At 45.9% G+C, this 21822-nt stretch overlaps 1 protein-coding gene across 8 annotated transcripts in view; it reads left to right on the top strand.

Moving 5' to 3' along the window:
* Window positions 1-21822, top strand: part of LOC105560320 (AT-rich interactive domain-containing protein 3A) — a 146630-nt gene that overhangs the window by 99028 nt on the left and 25780 nt on the right. For all 8 annotated transcript variants that reach the window (XR_001008811.1, XM_012009337.1, XM_012009336.1 and 5 more), the window contains one exon: window positions 12591-12663. Coding sequence is in view for 7 of the 8 variants with exons in the window: in XM_012009337.1 (XP_011864727.1) it covers window positions 12591-12663 (73 nt within the window). In the remaining variant the exon portion in view is untranslated. The remainder of the gene's footprint in view (window positions 1-12590; window positions 12664-21822) is intronic.

Below are 21822 nucleotides of genomic sequence, written 5' to 3'. Positions count from 1 at the left end.
AAATGAGCAGAAGAGGAAGAGGCACTCGCGGCCGGCGCGACGGGGAGAAAGGGGGTTAGGCGAAAAGAACTTGGGCCGGTCAGATAATCGCGGGCGTTAAACTTTTATAGGCCTGATTTTCATTTATATGTTAAACGCGTCATAACTCGGGAGTTAGAGAGAAGGTGGTGGACACGCGTGTGTTGCGTGCGTGTAAGTTTTGTTCCCGGCGGTACGCTTGGTCTCAGGTGGCTGGAGTATAGGAGGGCCTCGCGACCGGCCGAGGAGCGGGGGAGAGTTTTATTTCTAACAAATGAGCGGCAGGCACGACGTTATAATATAAAAAGATCAGGACATACGCCCCGGCTTCCCTCGGCGAGAGAAAGAGAGGACGCGGCTCGTCTTGACTAATCGTTTTTTTATGACTGGTAAAATATCACCGCGGACACATATACCTATAGTACGTAGGTCTATTCTCTCGGCAGTGATGCTTTTGCTGCCAGTAAGAAGCGTTACGTTGATTCAATAGCTCCATCACATCGACCCGGACATTTTCGAATCATAAACTTAGGTAGCAATTTTAATACACCAAGGACAAACCTTTTATTGTAACGTATCATCCTGGTATTCCTAATTCCAACCCCAATCCCAATCCCAAAAAAGAATTTCCGAAATTCTTTTATCCCTTACTTCCGGCAGCTTTTCCGTCTTTTCTAATATTTTGCCGTGACAAATGAGAGTATATTACGCTTTGTTCATTTCTCTCTAAAATTTGTGGAGTGAAAATACTGCCATGGAGTGAAATGTTCACCCTGTTGGCGTGAATATTTCCTCCAACAGAGTGAATATTAACTCCAATGGAGTAAACATTTCACTTCATGGCAGTATTTTCACTCCACAAATTTTAGAGAGTTCTTCAAAATATAAAGATCGTAAAAGGAATACAAAGACCGGACACGGAAAAGAATAATAGAGGTAGTCATCAGTCATCTGAATTCAAGTCATTATAATATAAATCTTTCTTTTGTAAAACTAGAAAATTTAGGCGTGTCCTCTGAAACGATCTGAACCATCAAGCGAAGAGATAATAAATTCATTGTTCAATATTTCGTTGAACTGTTTTCCGAAAAGTATTTGCATTTGGTTATAAAAATTTTTATTATTTTCAATATCGTCTTTCCGTAGAAACGCTTTTTTTTAAACTAATTCAATTTGAAAGCGAGCGCAATGATACCATATTTTCTCTGACGATTACGATGAGAAAGTTTTCCGACTTACGTCTTACTTTCCCAATATTTTGGGCCCCCTTTTAGAATAGCCGTCTTATACTCGCGCACAGGAACGCGTTAAAACATGTAAAATATACTGCATTTCATAATGTCCCGTAAAAGGACGCGATAAAAATGGAACGATCCATTAAATGCTCTTCGTTTCGGTAATCGTTTAATCAACGTCGCAGGACCATAATCGGGCTCGTGGTAGCGCTCCGCATCTCTCCTATAAAATCGGCATAAAGTCGCATAAAGGTCCATCGCCAGCCTCCTAATTCTTGAGGATATAACCTACGAACGATCCGGCAAATATATATTTCTCAAGACGGCCCTCCGTTGCTCGTACGACTAACAAAAGTGACAACTATGGCTCTCCCGATGCAATACTTTTTACGAGTACGATCGAGAAAAGGTATCGGAAGACCACGGGCACGATACAATATACTGAATTTATTAATAAAAACGTTTCCGATGATACATCTATAAGCAGAGTCTTTTAGAATCGTGTGTTTGACTCGTAAAAGGCAGGCGTTTTTAGAATTTACGTCTTTCAAGCGAAGCCAATCTATTTTTATGCGCTGGAAGCTACACTTTGTGAAGTAGCATGTCTTGGTTGTTCTGTGTTCTTCCGCCTCTCGATTACGCTTGTTATAAACAAACAACAATCGCGACAATGCGACGCAGAAACTCATCGAGGCAAATGATATGCGAGCCGACGACTTTTGATCGTCACGCTTGGAGACATCAACGCAAGCAGAAGAAGGAACATTAAAGCTATGGAAAATGATGAGACGTCATATTTGACGTTATTCGAGTAGCAATCTCAAAGCAGGTGCAAAAAATCCAATCTTAAACGACGTTAACACGTCTCTATCAAATTACCGTCGAAGCTGCCGCGATTTGTAATATAGAGGGAAGAAAGGAAAAGGGGGAAGGCGAGAGAGGAGAGAAGGAAAGTACGACGGTGGGAGTTGTCTTTGCCAGTACAGGGCAGAGGTGAGAGAAGGGAAGGCGGAAGAGGAGAAAGAGAGAGAGAGAGAGAGAGGGGGGGGGGGCGGAGAGCGAGCGAGGTGTCCGAACAAATAGAAACGTTCTCCTCGCTCGGCTCGAGACTGCCCTGTGAGGTCGCCGGCTACATAGCGCTGTCGTGTAAACACGCGCTAACTGCCTCCTCTCGCCGACGCCGGCCGTCGTCTCCATCTCGGCCACCTCCGTCGCGCGTTCCAAGTTCCTACCTATCGTGCGACCACCGCGGCCGCCGCCGCCGCCGCCGCCGTCTCTATCGCCACCGCCACCGCCACCATCGTCGCCGCCGATCTCGGTCGTGCCGCCGTCTCTGCACCTCCATCACGACCGGTCGACCGTCTCGTCGAACTCGTAAACGACTCACTTTGGCGATCGCTGGACGAGGAGCCGTTGGCTCCGAGTCTGTCGTCACTGAACGCTCCTCGGCCGATCGTACGCAGCGGCAACCGACGCCCGAAGCATTCCCCTTCCTCCCCCATAGTACGGTTGTCTTATCGTCCATCGTTATCTCCCGCGATGCAACGTTTACTGGCACTAAGCGCCAACATTCCTCGCGTGAACTCCAGCGATCACTATCGACGACTCGCGCTAATCGCGAACAGTAATGAACGAGTTGCTTTACTCTTTCTGTATTTTAATCATATCTGTGAAAGTATCTTGGCACCTCCCAAGTGTCTACTAATGTTAATGATACGTGTTAAATCTGAGAACTTATCAATTTTCGTTACAAAGAGTGCTGAGACTTTTCATCCGACAGCAAAGTGATTACATGACGATTCCTTTCTCTCTCCTTCTCCCTTTAACGAAGGAGGTCGAATTTCTTACCTTAGCAAACATATACCTCGATAAATTCTCATCGGACATACCGCGTCTTACGGCTCGCTCTCGTGAGAAACAAAGATGGCCGTTGATACGGCCATACGCGAGAAACGGTGCGTTTTGTGTGCCCGGTCGATTAGCGTTGCGGTGCGAGTTGTTTCGCTTCCTCGTTAATAAGAGAGCTTGTAGCTTCGCGTTTCCCTTCCTCCTTCGTTCGCGCTTTCTTGTCCCCCTTCCACCTTTTTCTCCATCGGCTAATACGCGATTTCGTGCCACACGCATAATCCTCACATGGTTGAACTCGAATAACTCCGCGGACACGGTAGACAATGCCTCCGCTGTTTCTGCGTGGGAGTGTATTCTCACTGTTGGACGCGCGCGAAATGTCGAGGCAGTTTTGTACAGTGCGTACGCGCACGGCTTCTCTCTCTCTCTCATCTCTGCAATCGCGGGGATCAATCACGGCGACGTGGTGTCGTGGCGCAGGTCGGGTATCATTCGTGAAAGTTAATTGACTTGGCGCGCGGCATTAATCTCATTAAACGGCCTATCCGCATACAATATGAAATCAAACTCGGTGAAGTCGAGTGCGGGTAAGAGATCTCGATCCCTCCGGCGAAAGGCATTAATACCCGTTACGATCCTCTCATGGCCGTGCGTGGCTCGCCGGTGCATACTGACGCGACGCTACAGCGACGATGCAACGGAGCGCGATTCGATCGTGCAGCCGTGTTCTTCGCGCCCCTCCACTCCGCTGTCCGCTTTCGGAGCCATCCGTCCCTTCATTATTTACGTCTTGATTTATTATAATCGAAGCGCGCTCACGTAGCTCCGTTTGATCCATACCGAGGTAAGACTCCCGTTTCTCTTTTTCTCGCCCTTCTTCCCTGTCCCTCCTCCCTGCACTCCCCCAACTCTCTCCCCTCTTTCTCTCCGCTCTTTTTCTCCGCTCGTTTGGAGACAGTCCTCGTTGTACACCTCTCTTGCGCGCTCGGCGCAACACGCGAGTGAGAAGGGAGGCTTAAAAGAGTGGGCCACGAACAAACGAATGCCACTTAGAAGCCGTATTTTACGTCAAACGTCAGCCAGGTTAATCGATCCCGGCTCATCCTCTCGCGCCGCGTAATTTTATCTCTCGTTCGTGTCGGGACAAGCGAAAACGACCGTGGAATTTCTTGACTCGTATTAACCCTGTCCCTCAGTGACGTAGTCGTAAGCCGCGCGACATTGCTACCCTCGACGCAGTCCGCAACCTTGGTTTCGACGATGAGAGACTTGAGCACGCGATTCCGGGACTGTGGGCCACAGTGTCGGTTTGCCTCATTCAATCTGCTTTCGTATCTTTAATCGACAGCTTTTTCTCTTTCGTTAACGATCCCTCCACTCTGAGGAGACGACTAACTACGCTACTGTGCCGAATCAAATCATCGGCCATTATATCTATAGGATTTTTTATGACTGCCACACCTCCGAACATGTAGACAGAAGGATTCATCGCGACGACAGATAGCCAATTCAAGGTGTGGCTCCGAACCGAAAGGATACCGTCGCGGCCTTTATCGCGATATCTCGCAATCAAATTGAACCGGCTACCGAATTAAATTGCAGATCGCCGCTCGGGCGTAAATCTTCGATGGAAGCGTCTCGTTACGATCCTGTTACGTCGACGCGCAGGTGTGAGAAAAAAACGGGCACTGGGAGCAACTAGGTGATATTGGCTGCCGGCTATACGTCATTCGACGAATCGTCCGGACGCGATAATAAAACAAGAGTGGAGCGATAAGATGACTAACGCGTTGGTTAACGCGAATTTATATTAGCCACAGGTCGGAGTTTATTATCTAAATTGAATTAGCGCCTGCTAATGTACCGCGTGGATTTTTTTCGCGGGATACGGTAAAAAATTGTGCCTCGGAGGCAGCTCCTTAAGAGGATGCTGGAGTGACTTTGCATTTTTGCCACCTCTTGCGCTCCTAGAACTGTCAATTCGTGAAAACATTTGTGTAATATACTAATTATGTGGCTTTTGTGTACAGACCGACAGTGTCCCACTATTTGGATTAAGTGAAAGAACAGCATGGTATCATCGAAATTAAGTTTAGATGCTTAACAAGAGGTCTATTTACTCGAATAAGTTATAGGTTACCTAACTTATAACTTATTCGAGTAAATAGATTTTTGTTAGGCTTCTAAACCTAATTTCAATGACACCATGCTGCTCTCTGATCTAGTCCGAATGGTGGAACGCTGTCGGTTCGTACGTAAAAGCCACATAATTTGTATATTACACAAATGTTTTCACAAATTGACAGTTCTAGGAGCAAGAGGTGCCAAAAGAGCAGAATCACTCCCAGCCCCTTAAAGATCTTTTTAAGAGCCACTCGACGAATCGACGTCCTGATCGATAGCTTCGTGTCGACCGCGGCATATTTGCATCGTACGTTCTGGATCGGACAATTTGTCGTCGTGTAAACGTAACTTTGTGCAGAGGCCGATCACCGTGGTCGCCACAGTCAGCCCGTGAAATTGTGCGCCCGACGTTTCGCCAATCGGTTTCTCTCCCGTCGACGTTTACGAGCGAATTAACCGCGAGTAACGAAGGGGTGCGACGGGCGTGAGGCGCGCTGCATTTCCGGTTCCCGTCTCGCTGCTCGTCTCGGAGAATCGAAGATGGGCGACGGTATTTACGTTCGAATGTCAGAAACGTTTTGTCGTTTTGGTATCGATGCACTCGGAAAAATTCATATACTTGTTTCGTGTATACATTTTTCGATCAACAAAATTATTAATAGAGGACAGTCCTCCATTATGAGATAGGATTCTGATGTGAGATAGTAGGTTTTCACCGTCCAAATTCAATCGCACATTTTTTTTTTGCAACGATTGCACGATCCAACGATGAATTTTCCACTAAACAGATTTCACTCCAAAGGCAATAAATTCGTGGGGGAACCAACAAATAATGCCTATTAATTTAGCCATAGCTCCGCTCTATCATATTAGGAGCCTATCTCATAATAGGGGACTCTCCTCTAATAATTTGGCAGTGGCTACACGGAAAGAAAAATGTAGCTGATGTAGCTAAAACTTAGCAAAATAGGGACAGCTAATATTTTTAGTTGTGATAGCTCAATATTTTGCTACGACAGCAAACCGTTTGCTGTCGCACCTAATACAATAGGCACTGTAGCAAAATATTGAGCTATCACAACTAAAATATTAGCTGTCTCTATTTTGCTAAGTTTTAGCTACAGCAGCTACATTGTTTTTTCCGTGTACTTGTATTAATTCTGCCTCTCCGGCAGAAGATACGCTGCAGTGGTTTTTACGCGGGACTGTTATATTTCCTACTTGGCGGGAGATGCTATCGCGTTTCTTGATTAACAACGTCTACGTCGAAGTGCAATCGACCATTTCGCGATCGATTCCCACGTAAATGAGAATCCACGTGACCGCGACATAGATTATTCGATTTTATGTATTTTTTGAATTGGCAACCGCGAAAGAAGGGATCAACGTGAAAGGGTTACAGAGGAGTAAACCAGAGGCCCTTTCGGAACATTTAAAGGGTTTATGGGCTACGGATGGATGCGTTGGCCGCCCACAGAGGGCTTTCGAGCGGTCTGCGTTGAGAGCAGAAAGATGTAGGGAGAGAGACGAAAACGAAACAACGATAGCGAAGACCGTGAACAAGAGAGGAAGGGAGGATGGGAGGTGGGAGGGAGAAGTCAAAGTCAGTTGTCGGAGATTATTAGGCGGCCGACATAAAACGTGCTTAGGTGCGATTTAATATTTCCAGCTACGAGCATAAAATCCGACTCTATCGAGTCTCGCGCTTGGGAGAGAAAAAGAGGGTGGGAGGGGGGAGAGAGAGAGAGAGAGAGAACGGGGGACGCAAAGGGGGAGTATATCGTTTCTTACATTTCTTTGTTGACGCCGACGTCATGGAGAGCCTACCGACTCCTTCTCTCGTGTAAACTCTTACTTCTTTCATCGTAACGAGTCTTGATTATTCTTAGAGATTGTTTTCACTATTTCGATTCGGCGTTCGCGTAGGAGGCCCGTGGAAATCCATTCACCGGCCTTAATAGGTCGATTTCATTTTATAATGGCAGTGTTATACGGTAAGATCTGGCCGATGACTCCGCTCGGCTCACGGTAATAAATTCGTCATTACTTCATGCACATGTGTATACGCGGGTCGGATATTTCTGAGAAATCTAATTCTGGCTGTTTCTAATTTAATGAAATGGATAAAAGACAAACGGGGAGAAAGCTATGGGTAAGGACGAATCGTTGGAAAAACGTCAATGATTTCTCTTGGAAGCTCGTCCGAGGCTAGATCCGTTCAAAGAAACGCGAGTGGATACGAACGAAACCTCATTCGGATTAGAGCCGTCCAAGGACAACGGATGGGTCTTTCTCTTCCCGCGAGACGATATCGGTGGGATAAAGCCGATTGATTTCGCCCCTATAATGGGAATTCGCGAAGTGGATCCCCATCCATGTTATTTCGAGAAAGCGACTCCGGATAGTGTCAATCGGTTTTCGTCTTTTCTCGTTTCCTGCAAAGCTAGCGGTTATATCCGTGTAGTACTTTTACTTCAAATTTATTATTTTTATTACATTTTCACTATCATTTATCGATACATTTATTCCTTGCAACTAAAATCGTTATCTTTGTTTTTATTGAGTATATTTTATTTTCTCGAAACCATAGCATTTCCGGAACTGCAATTTTCGGTCTCCCCCCCCCCTCTCTCTCTCTCCTCCTGCCTTTTCCTCCCTTCTTTCTCTCTCGGTTGCAAATGTCAGAATGCAACACAAATCAAAGTACGAGTAAAAATGGATAAAAGACAGTTACCCGCTAAACTATACGATGTAGTAGAAATGTCGCACACGGTTCTCCACACTTTAGAAAAGTATAGATTATCTTAAGTGCTGTTGTACTGATTACAATCCACCATTCGTTACGATTGCTTTTAGACTGACCAATTTCCCCAATCAGTTCGATAGTATCGTTTTTACATTCTTAACGCGCTTACTGTCACATTGGTTTGGATTCCTTACGAGATTCTTTGCCTAAGACAGTCCGTCGATATGTCGCGTCGACCTCTTGGAGCGTGGAGGAGGGCGATTTGAGATGCGGCGCGATAACCGGCTCGGGTGGCGTTTACTGGGCGTAGCGAGAAAGAGAGAAGGCCGGGCCTTCTCCCGGGCCACTCGTTGCTCAGGACGCTACGGAGATTTTATAGAAGCGTAGCACACCCCAGCGCGGCATTGTACGCACCGCTCGACGTCATAATGATTATAATTGCCTTTGCTATCTTTAATGTCCTGGAAGCGGGTAATGGTAGCAACTATTATGGCTGCTCGTATAACCCGCCGCCAATCTTGATATCCCCCACTTAAGATTCGCCGTTTCCAACGTCCACCGGATATCTTCCCACTTATCGCCGGCGAATCGAGCCCGTTTCGATTTTTGTTCTCATCGAGAGCGTTTACGCTGCCCGTTGGAGCTATTCATTGCCAACTTACGAGCGTCTTATATACTTTTATATTAATATTAACCTTCTTTGATTGCGCACGTATATATGGGCCTAAAACACTTTATGTCCGAAAAACTGGCATAAGATAAAATTTCTTGTCGTCATAATTGCATCACACCACATTCGCGCGCTTTAACGATCTCTCGAATCCTTTGAAAGAGTAAATACGATCGGAGGAAACGGGCGATAAAATTTTTATATCGCCTCGCGCGTTCATCGTCGAAGCGAAACCCGCCGCGGAATTTGCACGGTCGGCCGAGTTGGCGTGGAGGAATTGTTTAATAATCAGACCACTTAAAAGACTCCTTCCTCCCCTCCAAAGCATATGTACATTTTTATATTTTCGAATATTCTCACATTTCGCGAGATCTCTTAATTTATTCCATAATATATCGCAATGCAGGCAATGTTACATGTGAATTTTAAATTGATGCGAATAGATATTATAGTTCCATTGCAATTCTAATGCAGGAGTCGGCTATTAAATTTTAAAAAAGTCAGCATTATTACTAGCGTGACGAGAGTGCCGTGCATAGACATAATATATCTAGACCGAGCGTTTGCCTTTATTTGAGCAGTGGGGGGTAGAGGTTGTCCTTTCCTACGTGAACCTCTACCCCCACTGTTCAATGCTCGGTCTGGATATATTATGTCTATGGTGCTGTATGTCCTCGCACGATGTCGTTTCTTCATGGCTGTTATCCCTACGCTATTATTCGGTATCTCGATCTCAAAACTCGAAAGGAAAAATCGGAGCCGCATTACGTAAGGTCGCGTCCGCTTCCGTTTCGCTCGAGACGCACCCTTAAAACGGTTTACGGCCGGAAGTCGATCCCTTGTGTTCGCGGGGGCGGATGCGACGCGACGATTTATCGCCCGCGCGAAGCTTTTCAAAGTACATGGATCTACGACCAATTACATAATTAAGATAATAAGTCGGTCGCGTACGTCCAGACTTGACGTGTTCTCTCTCTCTCTCTCTCGCCCCCTCTCACCCTTCTTCGAGTGGGGCTTGGCGGGCCGTATGGAAATTTGACATCATCATTGTCCGTCTCGCGGGAGCGTGAGATGTGTTCTTAAAAATATCGCGATATTGTATGTATGTATATAACATAGAGGAGATTTTTATTTGCGGTAACAATGCACAGTATGACTTTGGTGAATACCTGTTTCTATTTATTGCTACACTCGACGCTACGAGTACAAAGTTATCTACGTTCCTTATTCTCTAACCGGAAGAGAGCGAACTATCTCAATCTCTGACACGGTGAAAAAAAGTCGCGCATCGATAATCGTTGCTCGTAAAGCTAGCGACGTGTGCCGCGCCAAGTGCCTGTGAGAGAGCTCTTCTCGCTCTCCACATTCGTCTTCTCTATCGCGTTTCGCGTCTCGAGGTCGTAAAATTCATCGCGCGATGGTCAAGAGGCCAGAACGAAGAAGAGTTAGAAATCGGTTCGACGATCTTTACGTCGTCTCCGAGGAGCGCAAAATCGTGACACGTTTGCGGTAAATGTCCCACTTCCTTTCAACCGTATTTAATATTTAACGAAGCACTCTTCGGTGAGCTTAAAGTCAAATTTGCAAACTGACCATCATTTGTCGCGGCTCGCAATCAGCAAAATAAAATCGCAAACGTCTCGTGGCTGACTTACGTAACGGACGAGTTGACAGTCTTGACAATGCGCCAAGAGGGAATGATTGAAATTGGATGATTAAAATTTTCAAGGAATCGTTCTGTTCATCGAACGCGATCATTACCGGACATTCTTACGGGACGCACCGTGCGTATACACCTCGGTCGCTATAATCACGGCATCGTCGAGTCCGTTAACGTTACTAAGCACGCGTACATCGATCATCAGCAAAGTTGGCTCTCCCCGTGGTTGCCCGGGACGAAAGTCGTCCGATCAACCGGCGGTCGTATCAGGAATTATTATTCACCGGCCGTCAGTGGATGAGAGAAGGAGAGGGCGGGGCTGCGGCGCATGCATCATCGAGAGCAAATTCCGTAGCCCCGTCTTTATTTTACCACGGTAGTGAGGTACACACGGGCGGCACGTAGGATACCAGCGAGCAAAGAAGATAGAGAGAGAGGGAGGGAGAGAGAGAGAGAGAGAGCGAGCTGCTCTTCTCCCCTGATCCTCACGTGGCCGCCGTCAGTCCGCTTAACTGTAGATCAATCAATATACCTCGCTTGAACCCTCAGCCTCTATGCTCCGTCCCCACCTCCCTTGCCTTTTACTTGATCCTCTCCCTCCGGCTGCCCCTAACGAGCTCATCGCTCGTGTAGCCAAAGAAAAAACACGAGAAAGTGGTACAAAATGGCCCTTGAGAAATGCTGTCCGTCCATCCGTTCGTTTCTTCGTTCCTTCGTTCCCGCGATACGCCCGTTGCTCGGTCTCATCAGGGGTAGTGGACGAGATCGACCGAGCGAGCGAGGGCGAAGGGGTTGTCGTGGAAATTGAACGAGGCGTATGTATGAATAAATTTCTCTCTTTCTTTTATATCGATTAACTTCGATTAACGATCTACTGCACGTGGTGGCGATTGCCAGGCACCTGCCACTGCGCGCTGCGAAACCGCCCGTTCTACACAGCTGTACGCGCGTCGTGCGTGCACATATTTCGTTTTGTCGCCATACATCTCGTGCGCGCAGCATTTTTTCCCGTGACAGGCGTCGACATTTACGTCTTCACATGGGCGTTGCGGTTTAACGTATTACTTAACATTTCTACATCGCATCGAACAAGCATCGCGCCACTCTCATTCATTATTCGTTGCTACTAAAATGCGAAAACCGCGCGGGACAGAATTTGGATGGTCGGCTCGATTAGAGTTAATTAGCCTTAACTCATTAAAATGAACACTCGATTGATTTAACGAGAGATGTAGGAGAGCTTCGACACCGACAACGAGACGTGAGGAAACTTTGTGCACTCGGGCGAACGTGTATCGAGCGCCGACTAAAGTTGGAGCGCGTAATATATCGCGCAATTGCTTTCGTCTTATTGTTACTTTCATAATCCGCGGGCAGTCTAGGCGGAAAACTAGATGGGATAGACGGTGAGCGTGAGGCAGCGTATTAATTATCATTCGCCCTTGGGGAGAGATAGTGTTGCGAAACACCGCGCGATTAGTTGAATGAAATTTATCGTCGCGGCAAACGTGCGAGCCGAGCCAAGTTGCGTTGAATTGCGACGAGCGGAAAGAGTCGGAAGAGGAAAAGGAACAAGCCCGTATAGTTGCTTGTCGAATGAGCGTTTAAGGGATGTAGAAAGCGCCAGAGAAAAAGAGGACGAGGAGAGACACTAGGAGAAGAGAAAGCGAGGGTGTACGGGGCTCATATTATAAAAGCAATTAGGAGGTCTCAGATTAGATATAGCACATCGTACATAACAAATATGATAATACGGGCCGCCAGCCCGAAGGGGGTTTGGCTTTCGTACGGTCGGCGAGGGTTTCGGGTTATGAGGCAGGTTAAACGGAATCATTAATAATCGGAGCTAACTAATCTGCCTGTCGCTATGAGCACACTTGTTTCACTCCTGTTTTTATTACCACGCCGCGAGGTAACGTTTTATTCTCCCGATCGGGACGAGGAGGGCACTGCGAGGGGGGAATAGTATTTGCGCGATTATAAATGCGCGCGCGCGGCGTAAAAACGCTGATCGTTGGTTAATCACCTCGAATTGTACTAGCCGTACAACTGGCAAAGCGATCCTGTCGCGTATGCACCTTAATTATAATTTAATTTGATAGTCCGCCGCGCGTGGAACGGAGACGTATTCATCATCGCGCGCAAGATGTCCCGTCGTTACACGCGCGGCGATATCGCACGGCCCGTTAAGCGTTAACGCGTTAGTGCCAAGACACACGTCCGAATGTATTATTTGTCTTGCGCGTTTGCGACGGGAGATTTATCTGCTTTTATTGCTTTCTGTTTCAGTTGTACGAGCTGGACGAAAGCGTCGAACGAAAGGCGTTCCTCGACGAACTCTTCAGTTTCATGCAGAGTAGAGGTGAGTCTATCAACGGAATAATAATTACCCCGATGTATTCGATCTCACGTGAAAATAATGCACGATGCTCGGTAAAATGCCTGTGAAAAAGTCAACCAGGTAAACGGGACGGAGCTGATGTTAAAAATATCGGTCGCGTTTACGCAAGGACGACTCTTCCGCCGATGAAAAGTTTCCCGACGAGTCTCCGTGCGAAATTCTTTACGTTACCTGCCAACTTGACGGAGACGAGAATACACCGCGAATATTTTGTAGGCTCAAAAGTAAGAAGGTGCGCCCGCCGCTTACACATTCGTTAGGTATCTACAACTTATATTTAACTCACACTTATAAACCGATATATACGCCCTGTCGCGATCACGCGCTACCGTTTCGCATCGTCAGGACACGTCGCGGTGCCCGGGACTCGATTGATAGAGAGAAGCCTGAAAGAGTAGGCGACACTAGTCACGCGGAGACTTCTTTTTCTCTTCAAAGAAGACTCGGTCCGCAAATTTGTTTAGATCCGCCGTTTGAATTCGTCGACCGTTGAGAAAGATACGCACATGCGTGACTACCGCGACCCGCATCTCGTTTCCTGCACACGTGGATTTTCGTAGCCGGTACGTCCGACCGCGTCGTAAACGTCCACGTGGTTAAAAGGTTCGATAACACGTTGCATCTGCTCGGCACCGAAAGCACCGAAATTAGAATCGACGAGCGAGGCGGAACGGCGGCCGTGAAATCGCGCATTTTCTCACGGGCGCTTCCGCGCGATAGCGTACGCGCGTCTTTCACACGCGCGACAGACGAGAGTTCGAACGATTTGAGATCACGTAGTTTAGCGCAGCCGCTCAATCGCCTCGTGCTCACGCGCTATTCTACGTGGGCGCGACGCCCGGTGAAACTCTTCGACGGCCACAGAAAGGAGATTGATCCGCGGCGAATCGCGGACCCTGAGCGCTAGACGGTGAACCGGAAACGTCGGGCTCTAATTATAAACATGGCGACTCGTCCATCAATCAAGCCACTGATGCGTCAGTGCTTCTGTTCTTTCGCCCCCCCCCCCCTCCGTCGTTTCTCTACGAAGTTTGTGACGCAACTTTGAGTCTGAGACGATGCTATTATTATGCCTACCCCCCTAGCGATAATTAGAGTAGATTGGATCAACATATCTGTCTCTTTCCTGCAGTCGTCCCGCCGTGGAGCGGCAGTATTTTACGAACGGTAATTTGGTGTACGATAAAGAGCTGCTAAGGTGCTAAATGATCGTTCGGGAAGTGATAACGTCCGGCACTGACAGGCTCTTACGTAACGCGTATCAACTGATGAATCTCAGTTGCGTCGTTGGATTCGAAAAGTGTCGATGTTCAATATGGAAATTTCAAGGGGTAGCGAGACAAGACGAATTGTACGAACGGGCGAGAGTAAACGGTGGTCGATCGAGGGGGAGGAGGAGGAGGGGGGGTGAGAGATATCACGATGATGCGCGACCGTAAAGCAACGAATAGCGTCGTTTATTTTGCGGGTTATTATACTTCATGAATGGTAATAACGAGTCGACGATCATAAATCCTCGAGGAGATCAATGCCGATTGATCTTTCGATTCGCCCGTAACGCGGTTCGATTAAAATCGCGGCGGAGGAAGAGGAGGGGGGGGAAAAAAAGGAAGGAAGAGGGAAAGAGGTATCGGAGCGGGCGCGTATCTCGATGTCTCGCGGGTAAAAGCTCGAACGTGGGCAAGGGACCCGGCTGGGTCCCGGGACCGGGCCCTCCCGCGGGCTGCGTTATTGTGCCGACGCGCGGCTGCCCCACGCACGCAATAATTCAACACTAACGTAACGCATAACACCTTACTACGTCCGTAGATATAAAAGACCATTCATCATATTCGGGTATATTAGTCCAGCCACCACCAATTTGTGTTTGCTATCATCGCGCTCCGACTAGACGCTCGGCTTTTTAGATGTACAAATGCGCGGACAAATTAGCCGATTATCGCCTCTGACGGCGGTAGTTCCGTACTTTCTTCCACTCCGGGAGAAAAAAAAGGACAGTTGGCAACCCATTTTCGAGCCCGCAATTAGTAATGGAATTATTTGGATTGTTCGAAACGCTCGAATCTTTTACGAATTTTACCCCGCGCAACTAAAAATCAGCTATTCTATTTGTATCCAAGATTTTTAAGTAATACTAATCAATTCTCTCAATTAGTTCTGTCGATATTCAGTAACGCAAAGATAATTTTCACTTAAGGGGCACTAAGCGAAAAGTTAAGTTGCCTAACTACAAAAGCAGCGGTCAAAATTCTTCCCAAAATGGGTTGCTAACTGTCTTTTTTTCCCGGAGCGCAGAAACTTTGCGGAAAAAATGGCATTTTGCGTCACGTATTCTTTGTATCGAGATGTTTCTTGGGGGAATTTTATCAGCAAAAACCGTAATAACAAAATAACAGTAAGGTGCACACAGAAAAATATTATTGTACAGCCAAGAGAAGTAATTACTCAGTTTATTTTATTCCGTTTAAGCAATAGTTTGCTTCAACAAGGAATATTTTCTTAATAATAGTTTTAAGATATACTTGTTACTAGCCTTAGAAAAGCTTGCCATCTTACACTCAAAGAGAGAATTTATTCTTCTTTGAAGAAAATTATAAAACTTACTGAAGAATTCCGTATGCTCCTTTTAATATAATAAAATCAGAAGAAACAAAATTGTTTTGCTTCAAATAATTCTATGTATTCTTGTTTCAAGTACTAGACTTACTAAGAGCCAGAATATGTTTTGAGTAAATATAACACTTGCGACGACATTACGATAGATTTGCGGATATATAAACTTATGAAATACTTGAAACAAATAATATTTACTTGCAGGTAGTATATATTTTTCTGTGTGTGGAGTGGGGTAAAACCGACCCAGAAATTATAAAGTTTACTTTAAACTGATGTATTTTCTATCTATTCCACTAAAACCTAATAATCTTAGTGTTTTTATTTAGCGCATGGTTTATTCTTTAAGTTGCATTAATTTGGATTAAAAATAACTTCTGAAACTTATGATTTTCTTAATAAATTAACAACAGTGCTGCTAGGGCGGACTTGCCCCGGAACTGGGGCAAAACCGCACCTACCTGTTTAAAAATCATTGAATATAATATAATATTTATAATATAATATAATATAATATTTTATTACTATAAAGGAAACTTACCTTACTATACTTTGTGCCTATCGAAGATAAACACATAGATTTGTAAACTATTGCTTAAATTATCGTTTTATAATGTTTAACTCAATCTTTGCTCTGCACCTGGAAACACCATGAACTTCCTCGAACGAGTTAAACGGGGGAATCACAGAATACATGGCGACTACCTATGTTGATCATTGAATACTAACCAAAGGAAGATTTCTACCTTACAGTTGGTACAATTCAACGTATATTCGAATAAATAAAGGCCTAGTGCGGATTTGCCCCGTGTACGGATTTACCCCACTGCACCTTATATATAAAATTATTTATGCACATATACGTGTAACAGTTCGTTATTCTACATACATTTAATAATAAGGCAAGTGCTTTGGCCGATTAATCGAGAAGGCGAAATCATTTGTCACCACGAAGACAAATGGATTTCTTCACAATTTGAGCTGCCGCAAAATGTCGTCGCGTAGTTTTAAAAATAAAGTTGTTAAATAAGTCGACACTTTGTAGCGCTTTTCAGCAGAACGAACGCAGCGCTCTACTTTGTTATATCTTTTTCTACGCTATCCAACGATACTTTTCCATCGCTCCTTGTAGATAACGCACACAATGATGTGCGATCATTAATCGATAACACGTACGACATTTCGCGTAGTAATAGACAGAGGCTCCAGAAGTCGTCAACTTTACAAAGGTAATTTAGGTCTCATCTAATTGATAGGATAATTATATTTCTTCTGTTGTGTACGTGTGTATGTATGCGCATGACAAAAATGATATTATATGAGGGATAAAGGAGAGCACATAAAAGAGGCCGTGCGGAATTTTATATTAGCGTCGTATTTATTTTATACTTTGTATAACGCGGGAACTTCTTTTCGGGGAACTTATCTTTTAATGCCCTTTAAATCCGACGCGGTAATAGATATTACTAAGGTCGTTTCGCAACAAAGTGTCCCACCCGTTTCGAACCCGCCGCGACGAGGTATTCGTATATCAAAAGCGCCGACGAGGCACGCGGAACGCACAAATTCGCGCAAGCGGGACATAATTTACTTCGATATTGCCGCCGAATAGCGACGAGAACCGGTTACCGGAGAGACTGTGTAACCCCAGAAAACTCTTCTGACGGGTCGCCGCGCAGATTATTCAATCAAACTTGCGACGAACGTGAGATTAATAAGCGGCGGGAGCGATAACGCGCGTGCAAATTGCGATTCAAATAGATTAATTAATTATACGTTACGTTAATTACTTGTACAATAGTTTTGGGATCGTACTTTCCGCGTGTGCGGATGAATTCTTAACTGCGTGTTAATATTTTAGGGGGTGAATTTAGAGTCCGACAAGAAAAAAAAGTATTACACAAACGTGGATCGGTCTCGACTTCATTTTTCAAGGTGTACAGTTTATACAATATAGTAAGATCCCTCCTTCCCATGTCTGTGTAAAAATATAGGGTGTTTCCAAACTTACGGAGGGTACTGTAAGTTTAAAGTTAAGCGACGCTGGTGAAACCGGGCCTACGGCCTGTGTCCACGACGGGAAGGAGGGATCCTGGATATCAGGTCGCGTTAAAATCCTTTTCTTTCCCTCCCCCCGTCGCTGCTTCCTTCGCGGCTGGCATACGCGAAATCCACGTCTACTCGCGCGAAAGCTCAACTTTGCGCGCTACGATTCGCGCGGGGAACATATTTATTTATCGCATATATTGCTGACTCCGCTCGAAAGACCGACCGTTATAAATCCCAACCCATTTAATATGCAAATCTCGACACCTCCGACAGCCCGAGGTCTGCGCATTTGCTTCCTTTTTTTACCACCGCGAACGAGTTTCAATCGCCGATGTAATTCACACTCATGGCGGACGACTGCGCGAGTGGTGCCATTCTCTTCGTCGAATACGTTATTATCTTTACTTCCCTCTCTGTCGCTTTTTCCCGACTTGACGTTCACATATTATATTCATGTATATTTACACTGCTGCAAAATATGTACAAAGATAAAAGAATGTAAAAGATTCCACAAATCAAAGGCGATATCGTCTTTTTCGCGTTAAATATTCACAGGGATTAATTTGCCAACGCTCTATATGCGTTTCGCTGTACGAGACGACGATAAGTATAATTGTCTGAAAATTAAGATACACCTGTCTATTCTTTTGCTTTTTGTTCCGACCGCGCTTGTAAAAAGTGGTCGATCGAAAGGACGCACTGGAGTGAATTAACCCCCCCGTTTTAACAAGCGCGCGAGTGTCTGAAAGTGCGTTGCAGGCGCGCGGAGCTGTGCATCGCGTTACGGCCGGTTGGAGAAAAATGCCTTTTTACTCGCGGCGCGCGGGTAACGCATTAACGCGGAGAACACGTGTTCGGCACGAACACTTTTCGCTACACACTTGTGAACACGCACCGCGTACGTGACGTCTGCATACACAAGATGTTACATAGGTTTTCATAGGTGCGCTCTCGTCCTCCCGACTTTTTCTCTTGCTCGGGTCGCGCGTCCCGCCGAGTCCGATCGGCGGGCACCGCCGGGCCTCGAGCGGCTCGAGCCCAGGCTAAACGCCCCGGCGCGCTTCGCAGTTTCGTGCGGACCGTAGATTAAGAAGGGACGAACGAGGGTCTCGGAGAGGGTGGAGTAGGAACCACCATGAAATTGAGCAGCTTGCGAAGCGATGACCTGGGCGAAATCCACGCTTGGTAGCTTAATAGTTATCGTGCCGCGCAGCCGTTACTTTTAGTACCTTTTAGTACCTCCGTTCATTTCGCATGCGCCTCGTCCACGCGGATTCGCGCGTACTTAGCGCGCGCGCACGTCTCACATGCGAATAAGTCTCTCTCTCTCTCGAGCCTCGCGCACCAGAAAACATTTCCATTGTGCAACTAAAGGAGACGACGGTGATTCGCCGCCGAGGCTGACACACGAACGCACGATTCGCCGTCCCCCTTTTCCCTCCCATTTTCTTATTATTCGATATTTTGTGCCGGGAGCACGTTCGTATGCCGTTACTCGGTAACTGCACGCCGTCACGGCATATTGCAACTAGTTTGAATGTTTGACTTTGCCTCGCAACAGCGAAAGCAACGTTCTTCGCGAAAATAGTTTCTCCTCTCTTTCGCGCGCGGCTTCTCCCGGCCTGCGGTACCGCGCGCTTGGCACCGATGGCCTTGGCTGTTCCGAATGCAAATTAGATAATGATCGGCGCTATTGTAAATTTGTAAATCGGTCTACGTTCGTATCAGCTCCTCGAGCGCGACACGGTAGTTTGTCGAGAGACGACGACGCGCTTCTACTCCACTCCCGTACAACGAAGGATATGCTGTACAGTTATCCATCGCTGTAACCCGTTAATCCTTAGAGCAGAACGAACGCGCGTTTTCGATTCTGCTCCGAAACAGCGGCGCTGCCATTGATGAACGAATCGAAATAATGCAACCAACGCGATCGCTTATGTATAATTTGAATTTTTTAAGCGTGACTTTCATGGAGAAAAACTCACCGCGGACGATCGGCTAGCGCTACAACTCAAAGGAAAACTCGAGGGATTTACATGGCGCGACGATGTCGTGGGGAAAATGTTGTCGCTAACATCCTACAGATTTCAAGGAACTCGGCGCGTTATTCTCGGCGGGCCTTTATTATGTAATAAATATCAAAATTCATACGTGTTACAACCTTTACCGGGAATCGATCTTCGACCGGTCCAAAGGGACGCCTATAAAATGGTCTCGGAGTAAGGCGCGTCTCGGCGCTCGAATAGGCGAGCGGACACGTTCACGGGAAACTTGGAATCGCGTGAGGACACGAGGTTGGTCGATTAAATTGACGGAATCTAGACGCACGCAGCTTAGACGGACGTTATACGCGAGATTACCGGGGTCCCTCTCCTTACCTCTTTAACACCTCCGTTTGTACCTCTATTTGTATCTCGCACCCGCTCCAATGTCGTTTTATCGTTTTTACGACCTTGTCGAGCAAATCGACGAGCTAGTGTCGACATCCAGGCAACGACGATGACCGGAGTGAGAGAGAGAGAGAAAGTCAGTCCGCTTTGGCCCATAAAAGTAACCGTGGATATCTCTAAGAAATATCGAAATATTGGCACACCTGATAGAATACAAGGTGGCGCAAAAGTAATCATCCGATGTTGTTTGGCTATAATTTGTAAATGAAACGAAATACTTCAATGCGATTTTCTTTAAAAAAAATTATTTGGTCTTTTAAGTTTTATTCCATCAAGATTTGAAAATGATATCGGCCAAGTGGCCGCCGCCATTGTTGATTACCATTTGGGCCCTTTTTATGGCATTTTCCATGGCTTTTTTGAGAACGTCAGGCGATATGTTGGCCGCTTCATGTCGGATGTTCTCTTTAAGGGCTGCCAGAGTCTGTGGCTTGTTCGCATAGACTTCAGAAAACCCCAAAGAAAAAAGTCAGGAACAGTCAAATCGGACGATCTTGCGGGCCAGTACATATCGCCGAAACGCGAATAGTCACGATTATTCCGCGTTCGTGTAGAGTGTAGCGTTCCATTGTCGATGCACTAATATTCTACACCATTATACTTCACAAATGTCAAAACAACTTTGACATTTGCCGTCATTTGCCAAAATTATAGCATCTTCCGATAGGGCGATTACTTTGGCGCCACCTTGTAGTTTTCCTGCATTGGTGCTTTCCTGAGACGATGGATTTTTCTTTCAGACTGGGGGCTAGGCCGTTTTTCTTTTCGAAGCGCCATCGTGGAGCCAATGTAGGTTCGATGTCAATGTAGTTTCTTTATAGTCTGCGGAAAACGCATCCTCGGTGAGGGTCCGTGTTCACGCACACACGCGCGTCTACCGAAAACCCCCCGCTGGGATACCTCGCCGAGGGTCTTTAGATCTCCGAATCCTTAGGATACCTGTAGCTGTGATTCGCAAGAAGGACTGGATCCGATGGACAGGTATAATTTTATCGGGTGATCGAGGGGTCAGATGAGGTTGCGACGTTTCCACAGACGTTCACGTTCTCGTGGATAATAAACTGCTGTTACAAGAGCTGCCCCAACAATTGGTATTAGTTTTTAATAGCAGTTGCGCAAAGTGTAGTTGAACCACCCCACCGATTAACCGTTCACCTGTTCGTTGCATCGCTCGATAAACCTTTCGTGACCATCGTATCCGCCGTTCGTGGAAGTTACACGATTAAGTTTTCTTATCGAATTTCAGGGATAGTTTTAGCGCTAATTGGGTCCGCAATGTGTTGTCTCGAAAATAATAGGGGAAATAGAGGTAGAAAAAGAGAATTCTTAAGTAATTTAAAAAATTCAAATTTCTCGCGTGCAAATGATGCAGACAATGTGTATACAAATGTTTGTATTATAATCGTCACAAATACAATAAATGAATATATATAAATGCACACAAGGAGAAAAATGTCCACCGCATAAATCGATGAAAAATGAACCATCGGTCTTTCTGATTAAGTTTTCCGATAAAATTATGGATGTAACCCAATGAAATTGCAGTTACCGATAAAATGTAATCGAAAAACCGACGATACTTTTCGTCGGATATAAAATTTAATTGAGCATATCCGTTTGTTAGTATGTAATTGATTAGATAGGCAAGGGTGTTTTTCTCAGTGCGAGTACACGCGATACATACAACATATATGTACAAATGTAGGTATTTACATTTGCACGTGTATTATCGAGACGTCGCTGGTACAACGTGGGTCAGCCTTGCTCTTCGCAGAAGTTTCGTGATAAATTTAATCGTGCTTCTCTAAAGAGGCGAGCAATCATCACTAATTATTTGGAATCCCAGAATAATGACGTACCCCCGCGCTGATTGATGGCCTCCGGCATTGCAGCTAGGCTACGCAAAAATGACGCTTTCGTGCAGCAGATCCGAAACTCTTCAGACATTAATTATTATAATGTGGATTCGATGGTATTCGAGCGGACCTTGACAGAGCGTGCATCTCGA

Source organism: Vollenhovia emeryi, unplaced genomic scaffold (assembly GCF_000949405.1).
Source record: "Vollenhovia emeryi isolate VEMERY1.0 unplaced genomic scaffold, V.emery_V1.0 DF939233.1, whole genome shotgun sequence".
Lineage (NCBI taxonomy): Eukaryota > Metazoa > Arthropoda > Insecta > Hymenoptera > Formicidae > Vollenhovia > Vollenhovia emeryi.
The sequence above is the reverse complement of the archived record's forward strand: the minus strand, read 5'-3'. Positions and strand labels throughout refer to the sequence as shown.